Source organism: Rousettus aegyptiacus, unplaced genomic scaffold (assembly GCF_014176215.1).
Source record: "Rousettus aegyptiacus isolate mRouAeg1 unplaced genomic scaffold, mRouAeg1.p scaffold_m13_p_12, whole genome shotgun sequence".
NCBI classification, from domain to species: domain Eukaryota; kingdom Metazoa; phylum Chordata; class Mammalia; order Chiroptera; family Pteropodidae; genus Rousettus; species Rousettus aegyptiacus.
Window position 1 is genome coordinate 55,192,112 of NW_023416287.1, and position 20,807 is coordinate 55,212,918.

At 34.0% G+C, this 20,807-nt stretch overlaps 1 protein-coding gene across 6 annotated transcripts in view; it reads left to right on the forward strand.

Moving 5' to 3' along the window:
* YES1 (YES proto-oncogene 1, Src family tyrosine kinase) overlaps positions 1-20,807 on the forward strand; it is a 73,471-nt gene that overhangs the window by 43,851 nt on the left and 8,813 nt on the right. For 4 of the 6 annotated variants that reach the window (XM_036229891.1, XM_016164560.2, XM_016164556.2 and 1 more), the window contains exons 2-8: positions 6,233-6,505; positions 9,718-9,817; positions 12,495-12,593; positions 13,804-13,907; positions 14,010-14,159; positions 15,550-15,705; positions 15,875-16,054. In XM_036229891.1, coding sequence (XP_036085784.1) covers positions 6,241-6,505; positions 9,718-9,817; positions 12,495-12,593; positions 13,804-13,907; positions 14,010-14,159; positions 15,550-15,705; positions 15,875-16,054 — 1,054 coding nt within the window. In that variant the 5' untranslated portion in view covers positions 6,233-6,240. Of the gene's footprint in view, positions 1-2,324; positions 2,378-6,232; positions 6,506-9,717; positions 9,818-12,494; positions 12,594-13,803; positions 13,908-14,009; positions 14,160-15,549; positions 15,706-15,874; positions 16,055-20,807 lie in introns of all 6 variants that reach the window. The other 2 variants (XM_036229890.1, XM_016164558.2) reach the window with 1 other exon arrangement.

Below are 20,807 nucleotides of genomic sequence, written 5' to 3' on the forward strand. Positions count from 1 at the left end.
ATGGTTGTCTAGGCCTGGGGTTGGGATCCATTGAGAAAAGGTTACAATAATACCTTTTGGGTGTGATCAAAATATTCGGTATTGTGATTATAGTATCGGTTGCACAGTTACAGATATTTGCCAAAACTCATTAAAACATACACTTTAAATGGGTGCATTTTTTTGTTTTTTATGTAAATTATACCTCATAGTTGATTTTGTTTAAAAAATCATTGTAGGAAAGTATTTCTGATAGTGTGCAAGAATATTTCTTAATTTTAAATAAATTCATATTTCTCAAAAAATCTTAAAGCAGCAGGAATATTCAAATTGAGTTTAAAGCCTTGTCAGCATATTTTCATGCGTATTATGTTCCACCAAATATCAGTATGAAATAGTTTGCCGAAAATTTTAATTTTACCTTTATAGGCTGTATGTTTTACAATATTATGACTATCTCAGAGTTATATAAATTGAGGGAAATTTGAGATTTACAGTCAAGCACTAATCGGCAGGGAAACATTCTGAGAAATTCATCATTATGTGATTTTATAGTTTTGCAAACATCGTAGAGTGACTTACGCACACCTCGATGGTATACCCCACCACACACCTAGGCTGTGTGATGTAGCCTATTGGTCCTAGACTATAGACCTGTATAGCATATTACTGTACAAAACAACACAAGATTAAAGTAAGCACAAGAGAAAGTGATGCATTCAAGAGACAAGATAAATACAAGATGTGCTGTAGCACAATGTACTGTTATATACAGCAAACTTTTTTTTTAATAAGTAGAAACAGTACTCTCAAAAATAATGATAAAAAGTACAGTATAGTAAATGCATAAACCAGTAGTAACATAGTCCTTTATTATCATTATCAACTATGATATACTGTACTTTATTGTATGTGCTACACTTTTATGTGACTGATAGCACAGTAGGTTTGTTTATACCAGCATCACCACAGACACATCAGTAATGCATTATGCTAAAACATTATGACATCACTAGGTAATCAGAATTTTTCAGCTCCATTATAATCTTATGGGATCACTGTCTCATATGTGGTTCATTGTTGACTAAAATATTATGCAATGCAAGATTGTATTTTTGTTAAGCTGTCAAATCCTGATATGTCGAGAAGGGATTTAATAACCATTGTCATGTGATTTAAGTAGTTTATTTAAAATCTTTTCAGCTGCAATTAACAGAGAACCAAACTAAAAGTAGCTTATGTACAGTAGGTATTTGTTATCTCACATAATAAGATTTCTGAGGCAAAGTGTGTTCTAGGGTTATTATAGGGTTGTATAAGTTAATATCTGAGCAACATCATCAAGAACCCAAGTTGATTTCAACTCTCAGTCCTGCCATTCTCAGTATGTTGGTGTTCTCTTTTCAGATGAGTGCTTTGTAGTGTTCGAGTGGCTCTCTCAGACTTAGGCATCACAGATAACATCTAAGAAAGAATAGGAATATTCCTGTCTTGCATTTCTTTTTACAAGTGAGAAAAACTTCCTAGAAACCCATGCTGATGGCTTACACAGTTAATAGACAAAAGGAATAAGACCATGTGAGTGACTTAATTCTGTCATTGCTTACTATACTATCTAGGGCTGTATGGAGGACTTGGCAGATGGGAGGAGGGTGAACAAAATCAGGGTTCTTTTATCAGAGCAGGGAGAGAGCAACAACTATTGAGTAACCAAGCATCTACTGTATTAGATTATACAAAGACTGAAGGAGACGATCAGTGAATTAGACTAAGAAATGAGAAAATGTCTTAATAAAAGGTGTGCGTTGCCAATTTGTGAACATATTGCATTCCAAAAATTCTCCACATTTTCATGTTCTAGTCATTAATTTATTATTCAACTTAATGCGATCTAGCTTTTATTTTCAGGACTCTAAGAAATGCTGTTGCTAAAGTTATCAGTGAGCTCCTATTACTGATCAGCTTGCCTTATAAATCAATATAAATGCACTTGACTTTATTTTGGTATTTAGCCTTATTAGCCATTTTCTTCCTGAAAGTCTGTATCTTTACTTCCAGTGTGTTGTTTTATTTCTTATTAAATGTGTATTAAATTATAAAATACTTCAAACTAAAATAATTGTCATTACTCACATTTAACACATTAACATTTTGCTCTATTTGCTTCATGTTTCTTTTAAGAAAAAAAAAGATGCCACATATATAGTTGGAATTCTTCCGTAACCCATTCCACTATCTTTAAATTTATGGTTATCTTTTCCAACCGTGTTTTTATATTTATAAAAGTACTCCCAGCTGGAATTACTGCTTCCTAATTTCTTTGCTTGTCTATCCCTTATATGTAGGTGTGCTGCAACATTCTGTTAATTCTTCACACCCCTCCAAACCTGTGCCTTGGGTGAGTTTTATTATCTCCAACAGGTGTGGTTAAACCGTGAAAATATTTATGTTTTAATCTTTTTCTGGTTTTCATTTTTTTTTTTTTTTTTTTTGAGCTTTAGACTTATCATCAGTCCCCTACTAGACTTAACAAGATACCCCACAGGCATCTAAAACTAACATCTGAAACTAAACTCAGTGGGCCAGAAAAACCTGTTTCTTCTCTTCCTCAGTTATGGTGTTCCACTCAATTGAAACTAGAAAGTTTGGGGTTATCCAGCCCTTAACACATAGTAACTACTTTTAAAGTGTTCAGTAAAGTCCTGGGGAGTGAGTAAATGATTGCTTTTTCTTCATTATCTCCTCTACTCATATTCAATTGATATCATAACTTGATTATTCTATTTAATATGTACCTCTCATTTTCCCTTCATCTTGGCCCCACAATGTTCCTACTTTTTTCCTTCCTCACATAGGTCATTGCAGTAGTTTTACAGCTCTGCTTACTGCCACCATTATTTCTTTCCAGTCTGTAATTCCTACTACCATAGTTATTCTAAAACTCATATCTTCTGTTAGTCACATTTTACAATACTATACCTGTTTCCTAACCTTATTTATAACCTTATTTAAAGAAAAGGGACCATTTCTTGCTATTTTCAGTTCCCTTTATAGTGTCTTAATAAATATATGTTGTTAGTAACTATATATTTGTGTTAGTAGCTTGGAACTTAAAAGAGACTTCTGCATGTAAATGTTTTAAATGACGTTAGTTTCTAAGACAACCCATAAAAGTCTGTTGAACTCGTTGCACCTGAAGTTTACTTTAAATCGTGATCATGTCCTACATTTATAATGTTTCTGAAGGATATAGGCAGCAGTGATGTTGCCTTCTGTGTGTTGATAATGGGGTGCTAGTGGAACTGGACTGAAAATGTTGGTCTATCCTGGAGCTGTTAGAAGGGGTAAGTGGGTGGATGTGAAAAGTTGGACTAAAGACTCTGGATAAAGAAAAAGAAGATGGAGGACAGGTTAAGAGAATAGTAGTAATGGAAAACTGATAGGGCAAGAAAAAAAAAGGTGTGACTTTTAAAGGAAGGGAAGGGTTAGAAGTGATGTCTTACAGGGAGAAAAGACCTAAGCAAGGGTCCTGGATGGAGAAAATGATGCAAATGAGGAATTAAAGAAGCTAGGAATGAAAATAGGGGGGAGGCTGAATAAATATAGGAATCCCTGTTATGCATTGATATATTTCAATCAGCCTATAATGAAATTTAAAGTAAATTACCCTTACTGGCTTTCATAATTTTTTCTCCATCATACAACTGCTATTCTTTCAAAGTCTATGTAATTGTTAATGTTTTATTAATATTTAGACTTTGGATATAGGTATTTTGAAGATCGTATGGATTTAAAAACATTTGTGCATTTAACATGTTTTGTGGATATATATCTTGATTATTAGTTAAAAGTCACTCTTCAACCTTGAGTATTGAGTCAGAATTTGCCAATCTGGTAAACAAAAAGGTACCTTTTAAAGTTTACATTTATTAGAAGAGTGGGAAGGTTGGACATGTCTTCATATACTAATTGGCCTTTCGTATTTTATCTGTGAAATGCCTCTTGATAGGTGTTCCTATTTTTCTGAGGGGCTATCTTTTTTTTTTATGTGTAAGAGTTGTATATATTAAGAATGCCACCCAGTTTTCATATGTGTACATTTGTGTGTGTTGAGAGGGGAAGTAAGAGCATGAGCAAGTACAAAGATATCCTCCCCATTTCTCATATCTTTAGCTTCACTTAAGAGTTTTTGTCTCTACCCCTGCCCCCATGGAAGTTCAATAATCATGTGTCTGTTAGTCTTTTCCTTTAAGATTTCTACTTTTATATTATGCTTTAAAAACAGTGGTCCCCATCCTTTTGGGCACCAGGGACCAGTGCTCCTATGAGAATCTAATGCCTAATGACCTGTGGTGGAACTGAGGTGGTGATGCTGGTGCTGGGGAGCAGCTGCAAATACAGATGAAACTTTGCTGGCTCACCCACCACTCACCTCCTGCTTGCTGTGCAGTAGCAGTTTCCAGCTCTGGGGGTTGGGCAGTCCTGCTTTAAAAGACTTTCCCAACACTAGATTGTGAAACAACTTATATTTTGTTTCTTCTTTCACTTTTAGAAGCTTTTATGCATTTGTCTTTTAAGTCTCATGGTGTTTTTTTCAGTAGATATTTAGATTTTCAGCCCAGTCATGTTTCAGTGCTGGCCTTAACCGTCACATCTTGAGAATATCCTCATTTAAGAATGATATGGAAACTTTCCAACTCTGAGATTCTGAGACTGTTTCTATTTTAATATTTACAGCCACAGTTTAAATTAATATTATACAACCAAGGTTATAAACATTCAGTCTTTTAGAATTTGAGGCAGTCATTATTTACCTTCTTCCTTTTGAATGCCATATAAGAAAAACTGTAAAATGAGAATGACCTTTAAAAGTAAGTGAATTCATGAAATCTCCATTAGTGCTTCTTCAGAAAGTGAATAGGCTAATGCAATATTAGTACTATTAGTAATATTGTAATGTTAGTAAACATATGAATGTCATGTTGGTAGGCTGTACAGTGTATAAGAGATGAGTAACTCTGTTAAGAAATAACATTGCCTGTAATTTGGGGGTAGCTCGAGAATTAGGCTAGTAAGCAAAAAAAAAAAAAAAAAAAAAAAGATAAGAGTCTCATATAAAAATTTTCCCAAAAGTACACTGCAAGTTTTAAGGAAAAATATATTTTACCAATTATGTGGAGAACCTAAAAGGAAAAGTATTTTGTGATTCTCATCAGTGAGTGGATAAATTTTAGCAAGCAGAGATGTGAGGAGAGTATTGTGGACAGAGGCACTTTTATGAGGGAAAAAAAAACCCACAAAAATAAGAAAATACAGGGTATAGGTATTGGGGAAATAGGATTTTTATTTTCTTGCACACATGAGAAAAGTTTGAGGATATAATAGGAGATGAAGTTGAGAAGTCGAATTGGCGTCGTATTTGGTAAGCAGTGGGGAGATGTGTCTATTAGAGGGTAAGGGAAAAGATGTGGAACTACACTGTCCCATATGGTAGCCACCAGCCATATAGCTCTGGAATACTTGAAATGTGCCTGGCCCAAATTGAGGTATATTTTAAGTTTAAATACGTACCAGATTTTTAAGAATACAAAAAAAAAAAAAAAAAACAGTATAAAGCACCTCATTAAAAACTTTTATATTGCTGTGTTGAAATAATATTTTAGATGTATTGGGTTAAATGAAATATATTACTAAAATTAATTTTAATGTGGCTACTAAAAAATTTTAAATTGTGGCTCAGATTATATTTCTGTTACACAGTGCTGGTATACATAGGATTACAGTCAGTATTTGCTAGTACCTACTACGTGCCAGATTTTGTCTAGAACTTAATCCTCATAAAAAACATTATGAAGTAGGTGATATTATTCTTCTTTTCAAGTAACTGAGATACAGAGAGGTTCAGCAACATACTTGAACCACTCCACTAGTAAATAGAAAGCCAAAATTCAAACTTAGATCTCTGGCTTCACAGCCCTTGATTGGCCCTAGACACTGTGGCATGTGGTCATTGGGCCATTAAAGTGGTTGAGGTAGAGAATGACATGATTGGAATGATGCTTTAGCAGAATTGTAATAAAGACAAATGAGCTTCATTTTCAGCTGTCTGATTTTTTTGCCTTTATTTTGTTTAATGTTACTTCTTTTTTTCAGGAGAAAAATGCCATGTTTAAAGTCAACTTTTGAATTACACCCTTTGACATGTCCTTTATGTTAACTGCTTCTCAAAGTATTTGCCTTGTTACTTTTGTAGATTTGATAATGGGCTGCATTAAAAGTAAAGAGAACAAAAGTCCAGCCATTAAACATAGGACAGAAAACACTACAGAACCTGTCAGTACAAGCCTCACCCATTATGGAGCAGAACACACTGCCACGACGCCGACATCCGCAGCAAAGGGAACATCTGTTAATTTTAACAGTCTCTCCATGACACCATTTGGAGGATCCTCAGGGGTCACACCTTTTGGAGGAGCATCTTCCTCATTCTCAGTGGTGCCAAGTTCATTTCCTGCTGGTTTAACAGGTGAGATTAAATGGACAGTTCTGTTGTCAGTTTGAGAACATGACCTTGGGCAATACATACATAAGGTTTGCCTTCTGTAAGAGAAATAACTTACTGGGCAACTTAAAATAAGTTTATGTGAAAATTAAAGTCTCTAAAATAAAAATTAAAGTCATATACATGGATGTTCTGGGAAATTTGGTGATAATCTGATGGTAATTATGCATTGAGTTACATCATTAATTATTTCATTAATTCATTTGTCAAATAATTATTGAGTGCCCATTATGTGGCCAGTACTGGGGATATAAAGATTAAACCATAATATAAAGTACAGCATAGGGAATATAGTCAGTAATATTGTAATAATTATGTATGGTGTCAGATGGGTACTAGACTTATTAGAGTGATCATTTCATGAGCTATATAAATGTCTGTTTTACACCTGAAACTAATATAATAGTGTATGTCAACTGTAATTGAAAAATAAATTTTAAAAAATATACCTCACCCTCAAGAATGTTACTCTTAGGATTGTAAAATACTATCTGCTATTAAAATATTTTAATAATTACTTAATAAATGTTAATTAAATGGCAGTGTGGTGATAATACAGTTTTTCTATTAAGTACTACTGCTTTAAAAAAATTGAAGGTCAAAGTTTAAATGATTTTTTTTTCAGAGTCACAGATAATATGCAGGGGAGCCCAGATTTAATGCCTATTCCAGAACTTCATTTATTATTTATATAATAATATTCTTTCAGAGAACAGCAAGAAGTGACAGCTGACAACTTTTAATGGAGCCAGAAATACTCTTAAAAAACAGTCAGAAATTTTAAAGAGAGAGTTCTTTTAGAAAGATCTGATGTCTAGAAGCATTTCCCTTGAATAACAAAATACATCTGATTTAAAAGGGTAGCATGAGCTCTAGGATTCATTGATTCAGTAGTTCCTTGATGTCATCAACAACTCATGTTTCTTTACTCTTTCTCCTATAGCCCTTGGAGTGTCCACTTTATCTTTAGACCTGACAAACAGTTGTCAGCATCAAATTAAGCAACATATGTCCTTATTGACAATCAATGAGGACAAAAGAAGAATCTTTTCTATAAGCATGGACTATAAATTTGTCCCTTCAGTTTGCTTGCCTCTAGACCAAGAATAGGCCAGAGCAATGCCATGCACTGATGCTATTAGACTGTTCCTTTGGGGAGTTATAGACCTCAGAGTCAGTTACAATCTTAATTCCAACTTCCTAACTCTAAATACTTTAGTAATAAATGGCCGTGATGGTATTTCTCAGTCATCAGCTAAAGTTTAAAATATTTTCAGGATTCTTTGGGAAAGATAGTAACCCAAAATGATTAAAGTAAATATTAAACTTAAAGGCATACTTTAGCTACCTAAAGCAGTTTATTTATGTGAAATAGTAAGTTCGTGGGTGTTCATTTATTAATAAATATGGAGTGTCTGTATGCCAAGTATAGAAAGTTGTAAGCAAGAGAAACAAAGTTTTTGCCCTAATGGAATTTACATTATAGTGGAAGGTTGGATAATAATTATACAAACAACTAAACAGTATGATTAATAGTTCTTAAATGCTATGAAAGAACTAACCAGAAACTTGGTGAAGGGCCCTTTGAATGATCAAGGAAAGGCATCTTGAGAAAAAATCATTTGAGCTGAAATTTGGTTAATTAGAATGACCCAAATATATGCAGAACTAGGATAAGAGCTTAATAGAGAGAGAATAACGAATGCAGAGTTTAGGAGGTAAGTTGGACTTGGCAGTTTTTAAGGACTAGTGAGGAGATCAGTATGGAAAGGTAGTAAGATTGTATGATGTGGGATTAAGGAGTCAGGATTACTCAGGACCTCGTAGATTCTGGTAAGAAGTTTGGGGTTTATTTAAAGCCAGAAAGAGACTGTGGAAGGAAATTCAGTAAAAAATTTGCATGATTGAATTTCCTTTTTAAAAAACATTCTGGCAGCTATGTGGAGAATATGTAGGGAAGCAGATACAGAAGCAGATTAGGAGGCTACTACTCTCAGTAGACCGTGCAGTCCCAGTGAAAGATAATAAGGACTTGGATTAAGGTTGCAGCAGTAGAAATGGAAAAGAAAGTAGACAAGATATTTTAGAGGTAGCACTGACTGTGCTGGTCATGCGCTTGGCTTGAGTTGAGTACCTAATTGGTTAGTAGTACCATTTGCTTAGGTAGGGAAGATTTGGGTAGCAGTTTAGAAGAGGAAAATCATCACCTTTGTTTTGTACTTATAATATATTTTAAAAGCTTGTTAGACCAGTCAAGTAGAGATGTCAAATAGGTAGTTAATATAGGACTGGAACAGGGGGGCAGGGGGAGGGGAGCCCAATAAATGAGGTAATTTGTTTTATTCTTTTGTTTGTAGATAATAGTTTGACTGTTTAAGTGTGCTAATCTTTAGCACACAATGGTATATATCAGGCAGGGGTCCCCAACCCCTGGGTCACAGACCAGTACCAGTCAGTGGCCTGTTAGGAACTGGGCTGAACAGCAGGAGGTGAGCAGCAGGCAAGCAAGTGAAACTTCATCTGTATTTGCAGCCGCTCCCCAGCAGCTCAGCTCCACCTCAGATAATCAGGCATTAGTTTCTCATAGGAGCACCCGTCCCTGGTGTCAGAAAGATTAGGGACTGCTGCTGTATATGTATGACACAGTTATTTTTGGCATTTGTAATTCATATTAGCCATAAAATTTAATTACTAAGAAAAAAAATGCTGTTTTTATATTTGAATGTTAATATAATAAATTATCTTACTAAAACCCTAGTTATTACTGTTAATGATTAGTCTCAAAGATCAAAATGTTCACTCATAGTTCATAAGAAGTTTAGACCATCAGTAACAGTAGTTTATAGTACTTGTTAATGCTTTTTCTGCCAGATAACTGATTTGAATATTGACTGTCTTTCAAGCTAGAGATGTTGCTACTATGAATCAAAATTAAATTTGTTTCTCTGGGTCTGTAGAATTTTAGAATTTGTGAAGTACAGAACTTTCATAAAAGGTCTTAAGAGAGCATCTTAGTAACTTGAAAATGCCACCTGCCCATATTTCCAAATTTTAAAAATAGATTCTGGAGACTATGAAAAAAAACTATGCTTAAACTTTTTTGCTGGCAGTGTTTTTTTTTTTCTTTTTTGTTAATTTGCCTATATAATTTACCTTGGTCTTTTTTCCTTCATTAGGTGGTGTTACTATATTTGTGGCCTTATATGATTATGAAGCTAGAACTACAGAAGACCTTTCATTTAAGAAGGGTGAAAGATTTCAAATAATTAACAATACGTAAGTGTTGTGAATGAAAAATACTGACTGTTACCTGCTTTCAACTGAAACGACTCACCTAGCTGACCATTCAGAGATGAGAGTAGTAGGCATAGGTCTCTGCCCACTGGGTTGGATGATGCCTTTGGTTTCATTAGACACATGGTAAAATACTCATGTAGCCAGAAGTTACATCTACAAATTGTGCTGTTGTGGTTCTGCCATGAAACGTAGAGATTTAAGAATGAAGGTCGAGCGAGCATATGTAAACAAGTAATATTACTTTCAAAAAACATTACTTAAAAAATATCTTTATAAAAAGAATTTTATAATTCTATTTAAGTACTAGGTGATTTAGAGATCAGTTTCTAAAAAAAAAAGGAAAAAGGCTAGGTAAGGAACTTCTATAATTCCAAACTGCCCAAAGTAAGTTGCTTTTTTCCTAAGTGATTCTTAAACTTGTTGTCAGTTAGTAGCCCACTACAGAAATTCCAGCTATGGAAAATAGTTCCAGCTATGGAAAATAGATGCCATAATTTTGTTAGCAGGTGTAGCAACCACTTTGTATCTTCTCAATATATGTATTTATGGTCTCTTTGCTTCCGGTCATGTTTCAGTCCATTCTTATTCCCATTTACTACCAGTTATTGTTCCAGAACATAAAATAGGTTCATGTCTCTCTGCTTTAAAACTCTTCAATAGCTACCAGTTGCCATCACCAGAAAGAAAAGTAACAGGAATAGTAGGCATCACTCATTAAGCTTCTTCCCGTTTCTCACTCCACTGCTTAACCATGTTGAATTACTTGAATTTTCTGAATACACTGTGGTTTCTCACCTGCTCCACGCTTTCATACATATGATTTATTTTTTCTGTAATATCACATTTTATCTCTCCATTTTTTTCCCCTTTATCTGGCCAACTGAACACATCCTTCAGAATGTATATTCCGACATCCTTTCTCAAGGAAGCCTTTCTTGACATTCTTCCACTCCCTGGCGGCCCAGTCCCCACCTCCTGCTGGATTAAGTGCCTTTCTTACATATTCACATAGCAACATATGCAAACCTTAAGCATAGCTGCCATCCCAATTTTGAATTATAATTTATCACTTACTTACTCTTTAAACAAGGGTTCTTGGCCTAGGACAAAATTTCCCAGGGGGATATTTGGCAATCTCTGGAGACATTTTTGGTTGTTAAATTCAGGGTGATGTTACTGTCATCTAGTGGATAGAGGCTAGGGATATTGCTCAGCATCTTGCAATGCACAAGACTGCCCTCCACAACGGAGTTATTTGGCCCAAAGTGTCAATAGTGCCAAGGTTGAGAGATTCTGCTCTAGACTGTACATTTCTTGAGGGTAAGGACTTTTTTTTTTCTCCTTTTTCTAGCACAGCTTTTTATAAAATTTAAAAGATATTCAGTAAATGTTTGAATGAATTAATGAATGATTGGCAGGATTAAATATAAAGTTTTCAGTTTGTATGTCTGAAAGTATAGAATATATACTAGGAAGCTACAAATCAAGTATGAGTTTGTAAATATTTGATCACCAAAGGATTATTTTCATTTCATTTTCTAGAAAGCAAATGCACCTTAAGCATTTATGAAATTTCAGCTTAGATAAACTATTTTCAGTACTTTTCTCTGGTAAGCAAAACATAACTTTTAATCTTCAGTAGTAGAACCCATATATATTCCTCATTAGAGACTGATAATATTTACTACTTTCACATTAATTTTGGAAGAGTCAAGACTTATGTAGTATAAACTGTATATAGTTCTCATGTTCTAAATTGCTTTTAGTTTTATTTGGATATTTAAGATAATATTTTTGTATATACTTTATTCCAATAATTAAATTTTTATTGTTATTGCCCATTGACAGTATTTTGGCTACAGGAGTTCTAGGGCATCTTGATTTTTTTCCTAAAGTGACTAAAAAGGAACTATAATTTTATGGCCTATTAAAAGAAAAGCATTTGACAAAGAAAAAGAAAAAGAATGAACTACTGGTACATGCAGAAATATAAATGAACCTTGAAAAAATTAGAAGCCAGTCAAAAAGACCATATATTGTATGATTCTATTTATATGAAATGTCCACAGTAGATATATCCATAGATTAAGAACCACAAAAAGCAGATTAGTGATTGGTAATGGTGGGGGCAGGAGGGGAGGGGAGTGGAGAGTGACTGTTAATGGATATGGGTTTCTTTGCGGGGTGATGGAAAGGTTTTAAAATTGATTGTGGTAATAGTTGCACAACTCTGAATATATTTAAATCTACTAAATCTTAAATGGGAGGATTTTATGATATGCAAATTACACCTCAATAAAGCTTTTAAAAAGAAAACAATTGAAACTGAGTAATTTGAAAGATATACCTCTGAGATTGTTTTATTCAGTGTGGTTGATTGTCCCAGGTTGAAGGAGTTTGTAAAAAAGTGATCTTATAGCTAAAATTAAACTGTGATATTTTAATTTGGTTTGGAGCAGAAATGCAGCTGTGCTTTTGCTTATTCTCTTAATTCATAAAACCTATTTTTAGTAGTATTCTTTGAGTTTGATTCTTGATCAAATGAATGCATAAATACAAAACGAAAGTAATATCTCTTGTCTTCTTCAGATCCTGCAATAGATCATGCCTTGAACAATAGTATACCTTGTGGTAACTGTTGTTTTCTGTGTTGCAGGGAAGGAGACTGGTGGGAAGCAAGATCAATTGCTACAGGAAAGAATGGCTATATTCCTAGCAATTATGTAGCCCCTGCAGATTCCATTCAGGCAGAAGAGTATGGTGCTACTTTATATTTTATTAATTGTTTTGATTTTTAAAATGTTTTAATGCACATTCTACTTAGCCACAACTTTACACACACAATTACGTATCAGTCTTAATATAGCTAATGTATCATATTAATAGGGGATGTTACTCGAAAATTAATAATTAATGCAATAGTATTCACTTACAGCAGGATCATAAACGAATCTACATTTATAGTGCTGTGTTATGCCTTTACTCTTTTACTTTAAAAAATTATGTTAACCCTTTTTGTATTCTGTGTACTGTCTCACTTTAAAAATTTACCCTCTGTTGGGAGTGTTATATCCATGTTATTTTCTTGACTTAGGTGTTTGCACCTTTTTAGGAGAGAGAGTATCCTTGTCTTTAAGGAAGTAACACACTGCAGTATTTTAGGAATAACGGTTCAGCTTGTTTGTAACTTACTCTCAATCAGTTCAGAAAAAAATATACACACCTATACACAGTCAGGGAGAGACTATGACAAAGCAAATTGTTAACAGTTGGGAAACCTGGGTGGAGGGTATATGAGAGTTCTGTCTACTAGTCTTGCAACTTTTAAGAAGTTAAAGTTCACCTTTAATGACATTACTTTCAAGTCGAACTAAGTTTATCTGGGATCCATAAATGCTATTTTATTTTCATATCATAACATTTAACACGGTGCCTTGCATATCACTGCATATCACTGTTTGCTTTTACTAATAATATTTAATTTGTCTCCATAACTGTCATTTTTAAAACTGTATTAAATTTACACAAATTAGAATTCCTAAGAATTTGGATATGGTTTACTTGCATCCTACTAAATATGGATGATCACACTGTTACCAGAGAATCACTTTTATTCTTCCTACTGTAGTCTTAGTATTTCCATCTGTCACCGATTGAAGGGCTCTGTCTCTTGTTGCCTTTCCTTCTCCATTTACTACCCTTTTTATGACTGCTAGGTGGAATTTGAGAGACATGTTGAATAGTCAATACATGGAAATACTATGCCAGAGTATATTCTGACAGTAATATTTGTAATATTCCTATTTAATAAATAGCTTTCATCGTGTTTTACTGTATTTTTATGATATATTCAATAGCTATTCTTTGTCATCCTTTAAATCCCACTCCATTCTTGTTAATACTTATGTATAATTTTTCTTATCCATACACCTTTCTAACTCAGAACACTATTAATTTTTCTGCAGATGGTATTTTGGCAAAATGGGGAGAAAAGATGCTGAAAGATTACTTCTGAATCCTGGGAATCAACGAGGTATTTTCTTAGTACGAGAGAGTGAAACTACTAAAGGTATGAATGTTATGTTAATGTAAGTATAAAAATATTCTTAGGCAGTATTTTGAGAAAGATAAAGATTTTATTCCCCCTTATCCCCCCACCCCCACCCCACAGGTGCTTTTTCCCTCTCTATTCGTGATTGGGATGAAGTAAGAGGTGACAATGTGAAACACTACAAAATTAGGAAACTTGACAATGGTGGATACTATATCACAACCAGAGCACAATTCGATACTCTGCAGAAATTGGTAAAACATTACACAGGTATGTAAATATTTGAAAGGTGAAAATTATTCCTCATGTTCTATTTTATGAGGACAGAATTCATGTTTCTTATCTCTTAAGGTTTAGCATGCTACTTTACACACAATATGTGCTCACTAAATATCTGTTGTATTTTAGTTTTTAAATGAGGAACTGTGAATACTTATACCTGAATTGTATTTTTGGATGTGTTAAAATCAGATTATCATCATTTGAGTCTTAATATCTTACTGGCATTATGTTTACATTGGAGTTCCATGTTATAACAGCTAAATAACAAGCTAGATTGTGGGAATAAATAAAACAAGTATTTTATTTAAGGACACTTGTTAAGTAGGTAAAGCTATGAAAAAGCTATATCAGATATCCTTTTGGTTTACCTTCCTCTGCATGGGCTGGACTATATGAGACTTCTTAAAGGATAAATTCGTTGAGATTTATTTATTAAGTAAAATAAATCCAATGAAGATGCATGTTTCTTTTCCTGGAAAATTAACCTGAGCAACTATAGATATTCCTCAGTCTTTCAAGGGCCTTTGAAAGGTGCAGTCTTAGTCTTCTGTCTCAAAAATTTTCTTTGCCAATTTGATATATGAATGCATTTGAAATTCTTTAAATAATTAATACTAGGGAAGGGGAAGTTTCCATAGCAATTTCTTCTTCAGTGATGGCTAGCTGCAAACTGAATCTATCAAATCAACTGCCAGTGTTGACAGTGATCAAACATGTTGCCAAGCAGTGGCATCAGTCGTAATTGCACTTGTTAGAATGTGGGTTTGTGAGGTAACTTGCTGAGAATGGGAAAGAACATGTCTTATTTACAATAAGATTGTATAAGCAGGATTCACAAATCAAACTCTTATGAATTTAAGATTCCCTGTTTTTGTGTCTCCCTTATTTAAAATTCAGTCCCCTAAATAAAGAAATTTTTCTTTGATTTTTGGTATACCCCTTATATTGGTGGTTACTAGAAATAACAATTAATGGTAGTATTCTCTTTGGGAAGAAATAAAGCACAGTGGTCAAAAGCAGAACTTTGGAGGCAGCTAGACCTAGGGTTTGAATCCCATCTTGATCACCAAGTGAGCTTGAGAAAGTTGATTAATTTTCCAAGACTCGACTGAGATCCCTAAAGTGCTCAATTAGTACAATAGCTGGAACATAATAAGTATTTAATAAATAATAACTTTTAAAATGTAACAAAATATTTTATTTCTTATATGTTTTGCCTTTGTACAACTCCCTTGTGTTTGTGCTTTCATAAAAAAACTGGTAGAACACTTTTTTGTTTTCATTTTCTATAATTTAAGTTTTTAAAAATATTGATAGTACATGTACCTTAATTTTTCTGAGTAATTTATTTTACAGTGTAGTTTATTCATTTATCTAGAACACGCTGATGGTTTATGTCATAAGTTAACAACTGTGTGTCCAACTGTGAAACCCCAGACTCAAGGTCTAGCAAAAGATGCTTGGGAAATCCCTCGAGAATCTTTGCGACTAGAAGTTAAGCTAGGACAAGGATGTTTCGGTGAAGTATGGATGGGTAAGAAGCCTGAACTTTCAGGTTTTTTTTGTCAATGTTTAGCTGTAGATTAAAATGCCACAATTAATTATAAGATATGTTGAAATATTTAAGATAATGCTACTCATTAAAGTTTGATGTAAATTCTTTTCAAATATAGATTAAAACAGTAAAAGTATTGTTTTTTTAGGAACATGGAACGGAACCACAAAAGTTGCGATCAAAACACTAAAACCAGGTACAATGATGCCAGACGCTTTTCTTCAAGAGGCTCAGATAATGAAAAAATTAAGACATGACAAACTTGTCCCACTATATGCTGTTGTTTCTGAAGAGCCAATTTACATTGTCACTGAATTTATGTCAAAAGGTATGTGTCTATTATTAGTATCTCTTAGGGTATACATGTTAATAAATTTTTAAAAAGCAAGTCTTCGTTTTTATTTTTATGCATACAGATTTTTATCATACAGTGTTTTCTAAGATTTTTCTGTAGACATTTGAAAAGAGAAAAATCTTACATTTTGTTTAACAGAATAGTGATTCACTCCCGTTATTCCAAGATACAAAATTCAAAAGGAAAATAAGGCAGGCCAAATTTATTTTGAAAGTGAATAGTCCTTCATTCTGTTTGATTCAAGGAAGCAGAATAGCTAAGAAAATGAAAAAGAAAAAAAAGTGCTTGTACAAATTGAATTAAAACAATGCAGTCAGAAAGATGCATCTTTAGTACTAAAGCAAAGAAATTAAGCAAAGTTAAGTAAATTAACTTTATCTCGTTTTAATATAAGCATACTCTCCCTCTCCATAATTGGGATGGATGCCTAGAAACTTTTTTCTATGTTTCTATTATCAACTGAAATGTCTCCATTCTCCTAAACCTCAGACTCCAAAGTGGGATTTTAAGTAACAGGAATGATTAGGGCTAGGATAAAGAAAAGGAAAGATTGCTCTTCCCTCTTTTTCCCTTTGCTAATGATGTTTTAGAAGAGGAACCAGTAAGTCATAAAATGTGCTGATAGACTTGCTTTTTACCCTCTTGAGTTTTATCCACGTTTTTTTACTCTTAACAAGTCACTATCCATAGCTAACACTGATTGTCATCGCTCTCCAGCAGTCCATCTTGGCCATCAATTTAGTTCCATCTAGTGGTGACAGGGCCAACTACAAGCTCCACATTTGCTATAGGAAAAATCCCTGCCCTCCCCCCACCCCAAAACAAAGAGGAAAAATAAAAGGTTAAGAATTGACATAGCCTACTAATTGATAGCCAAACATACCTAACGCCCCAAAGCACATTGTAGTTTTTGGAAGGAATCTTCTGCGAACCACCGCCAAATATCACATTTCAGAGTGCATTGGATGAACTGTAAAAGGAAGGAAAGGAACAATAAAGAGGAAGTTTAAGTCAAGATATAGGATAAAAAAAGAAAAAGTAAATCAAGATATTGATAGCATAAAAATATAATGGTCCATTAGCTTTGTATATTGATTTTAAGAATTAACTTAATTGGGAGAGCATGGGAAAAGTATGGTGTCAGGTTGCTGGGTTAGGATTATTTCTAAATGGGAAATTTAGAATGCAAGATCACAATTGTCCCTTCTAGTTTCAAAACTAATTCCTCATCTTGTTAATTAGGTACTTAGCAGTTGGCCCTATAGAACCCATCTCGTTGCCTCAAGTGCTTTCACATAAACCCACTTTTCTGGCCAAGTAGGTAATTTTGTTGCTCCATGTTTCCATGAGTTTGTTTGTGTTATTTCCTTCACCTGGAATTTGGTTTCCCTATCTTTTGACCAGTCTGTCAACTATACGCCCTTCACATTGTACTTAAGTCAGGTATTAGAAGCCTTCCACTAATATCCCCATCTGTCATAAGCATTATGGTCTTTGAAATCTTTATAGTCAGACTACTCTAGAAATTATTAACAACCAAAATGTATTGAATGCTTCTAACATACAACACACTCTGCTCGTTATTAAAAGATGTCAAAGAAATAAAGCCACCCAAATAACTTACATTAAATTTGGAGATAAAAGACGTAAACTCCCGAAGAGTTACTATTCAGTATTAAAGTAAACGACGATTCACTATAAACAAACTAAGCTACAGGCCAAAATATAATGAATTTCTAAGTGTTTGATACATTCGATAAGGATAATAGGAATTGAGGAAGAGATCACAGGCTGGAATAAATTGAGAAAAATTAGAAAAAAGTCTTGAACTACACTTTAAAGTTATGGAGGATATGGATGGGTAAAGTGAAGGGAATGGGTATTTTTGCAGAGCCAAAAGGATTGAGGAAATGGCTGACAAAACAATGGCTAATGGGAAGTACAGACGTAGTAGAAGAAACTAGGAAATAAGGCCAGGGAGGTATATGAGACAAATTTAAAGACTGCTTTGAATTGGTTCCACTACTATTTATTGAGTACTTACCCTCTGCGAGGGTCATAAATGAGCTTCAGAGGGTTTATGAACTTACTTTGAAGTTATGCGTTAGTTTTTTCATGCTTACGTATGTTTTCTGGAAAGAGTGTTCATAGTTTTCATCAGATTCTCAACATATGAACCAAAAAATGGTTAAGGAACAATGATAAGCAGAAAACATTCTATAATAAATGGATATAAGAAATATTTAAGGGGAAGTGGTATTTGTTGTGATTGGTTAAAAATCAGAAGAGGAATTGTCAAAATGACACATTCTAATTCTGGATTTCTATGCTCTGTAGTCTTTGCGCAATTTTAGCACTTCACCTATTGTTGCACTGAACAGTGTTCTAAGTGTCGTATTGATTAAAGAACTGTATCTTTTGCTTTTTATATACACTCTGCATTTTATATTGAGTGTATAAATGTAGAGTATTTCTAAAACCTTAGTCTGTCCTGCAGGCCAAGAAAAAGAAGTGTTCCTTCCTCTGTTTAAGGACAGGTCCTTTAGTGCATTCTTTATCCTTACGTTGAAAAAGGAAACCCTCTCTTGGTCCTAGCATCTGGTTTTCACCTACTGCTCTACCTTTTTGCTTCCCTTCATAGCCAAGATTTTTTAAAGAACAGGCAGTACTCTCAGTCTTCACTTCCTAACCAGCCATTTAGTCTTTTTTGAAAGCTGTTCAAGTTTACTTAATATCAACAGTTTTTAGAGAGTAATTTTTTTTTAATTGGAGTATTTGAAACATACAAATACCATAACACCCACATCTTTACCATCTGTATTTAACTAATGTTTACATTTTGCCACATTTGCTTCAGGTCATTCTAAGGAAACAATACATTTAACTATCTAATTGAATCCTTGTTTTTACCCCCTCCTTGAGACTCATTTTCCTTTTAGCTCATCTTTCAGGGCCATTTGGGCCCATTTCCCCTCAGAGGTAACCTCAATTTTGAAGTTGGTGTTTACCTTTCCCATCTGCATTTTTAATGTCAATTTGCTTTTACTAATATATATTTACTTATTAACAATATTTGTATGTTTTTTTTTACAAAGATCTAACTAGCTTTAGTTCATTCAACATATTTTTTTTCAGTTACAGTTGACATCCAATATTAGTTTCAGGTGTACAGCATAGTGGTTAGACATTTATATAATTTACGAAGGGTTCCCCCAATTAGAATCGTACCCACCTAGCATTGTACATAGTTATTACCATGTTATTGACTATCCCCTTTGCTGTACTTCACATCCCTGTGACTCTTGTAACTACCAATTAGTACTTTTTAATCCCTTTATTTTCTTCACCCAGCGCCTCAACTCCCCTCCCATCATGCAGCCATCAGTTTATTCTCTATATTTATGAATCTGTTTCTGTTTTGTGTGTTTATTTTCTTCAGATTCTGTATATAAGTGAGATCATGGTATTTGTCTTTCTCTGACTTATTTCTCTTAGCATAATACCCTCTACATCCATCCGTGTTGTAAATGGTAAAATTTCATTCTTTTTATGGTCAACTAATAGTTGATCGCATATCTGTACCACATATTTATCTAATCATCTGTTGATGGGCACTTAGGTTGCTTCCATATCTTGGCTATGGTAAATAGTGCTGCAGTGAACATAGGGATGCATAAATCTTTATGAATTATTGTTTGGGTTTTCTTCAGATAAATACCCAGAGGTGGAATTGTTGGGTCATAAGGTAATTTTAGTTTTAATTTTTTGAGGAACCTCCATACTGTTTTCCATAGTGGCTGCACCAATTTGCAATCCTACCAACAGTGCATGAGGATTCCTATTTCTCTACGTTCTTGTCACACTTGCTGTTGTTTTTTTTTTTTTTTTGATTTATTGATGATAGATGCATTTCTCTGATGATTCATGACATTGAGCAATCTTTTATGTGTCTATTGTCCATCAGCATGTCCTCTTTGGAGAAATGTCTATTTAGATCCTCTGCCCATTTTTTAATTGGATTTTTTTTTGGTGTTGAGTTGCATGAGTTCTTTATAAATTTTGGATATTAACCCCTTGTCAGATGTATCATTGGCCAGTGTCTTCTCCCATTCAATAGATTGTCTTTTTGTTTTGTTGATAGTTTTTTCAACATCCACTGTTAAGATTTATTCATGTGGATAAGGGAAGATCTACTTCAGATACTCTTAACTATTGCATGAGATTCTACATGAATATACCACTGTTCATTCATTTCCCAGTGAACATTTAGGTTGCCTTTAGTTCCTCGCTGTTACAATGTGCAGTGAATATCTTCGTACTTGCCTCCTTTTGCACATGTGCAAGAGGCCTTGGTGCATTGGATAGCAGCAGCCTTAGCATCACCTGGAAACTCCTTAGAAATGCAGATTCAGGATGGGGCCCAGGAACCTTCACTTCCCCACCCCCTTTGTAGGAATAGTTTATTGACTGCTCTCGATCTCATTTATTAAATCTGTGGAAATTTCCCCCTTCTTGCTGTTCCCACTATCATTGCTAGATTTTAACATAATGGTTTCTCTTTCCTAGATGATTACAGGAAATTTAAACTTAATCCTTTTATGCAGTTTGGCCCAATTTCATTCTTCATATTACTTTTTCAACATAAATCTGATCATATTTCTCAGCATAAAACTTCATATAAAAGAGATAAAGTCCGTCGATGCATTGCTTTCTGTGTTCTCTTCTG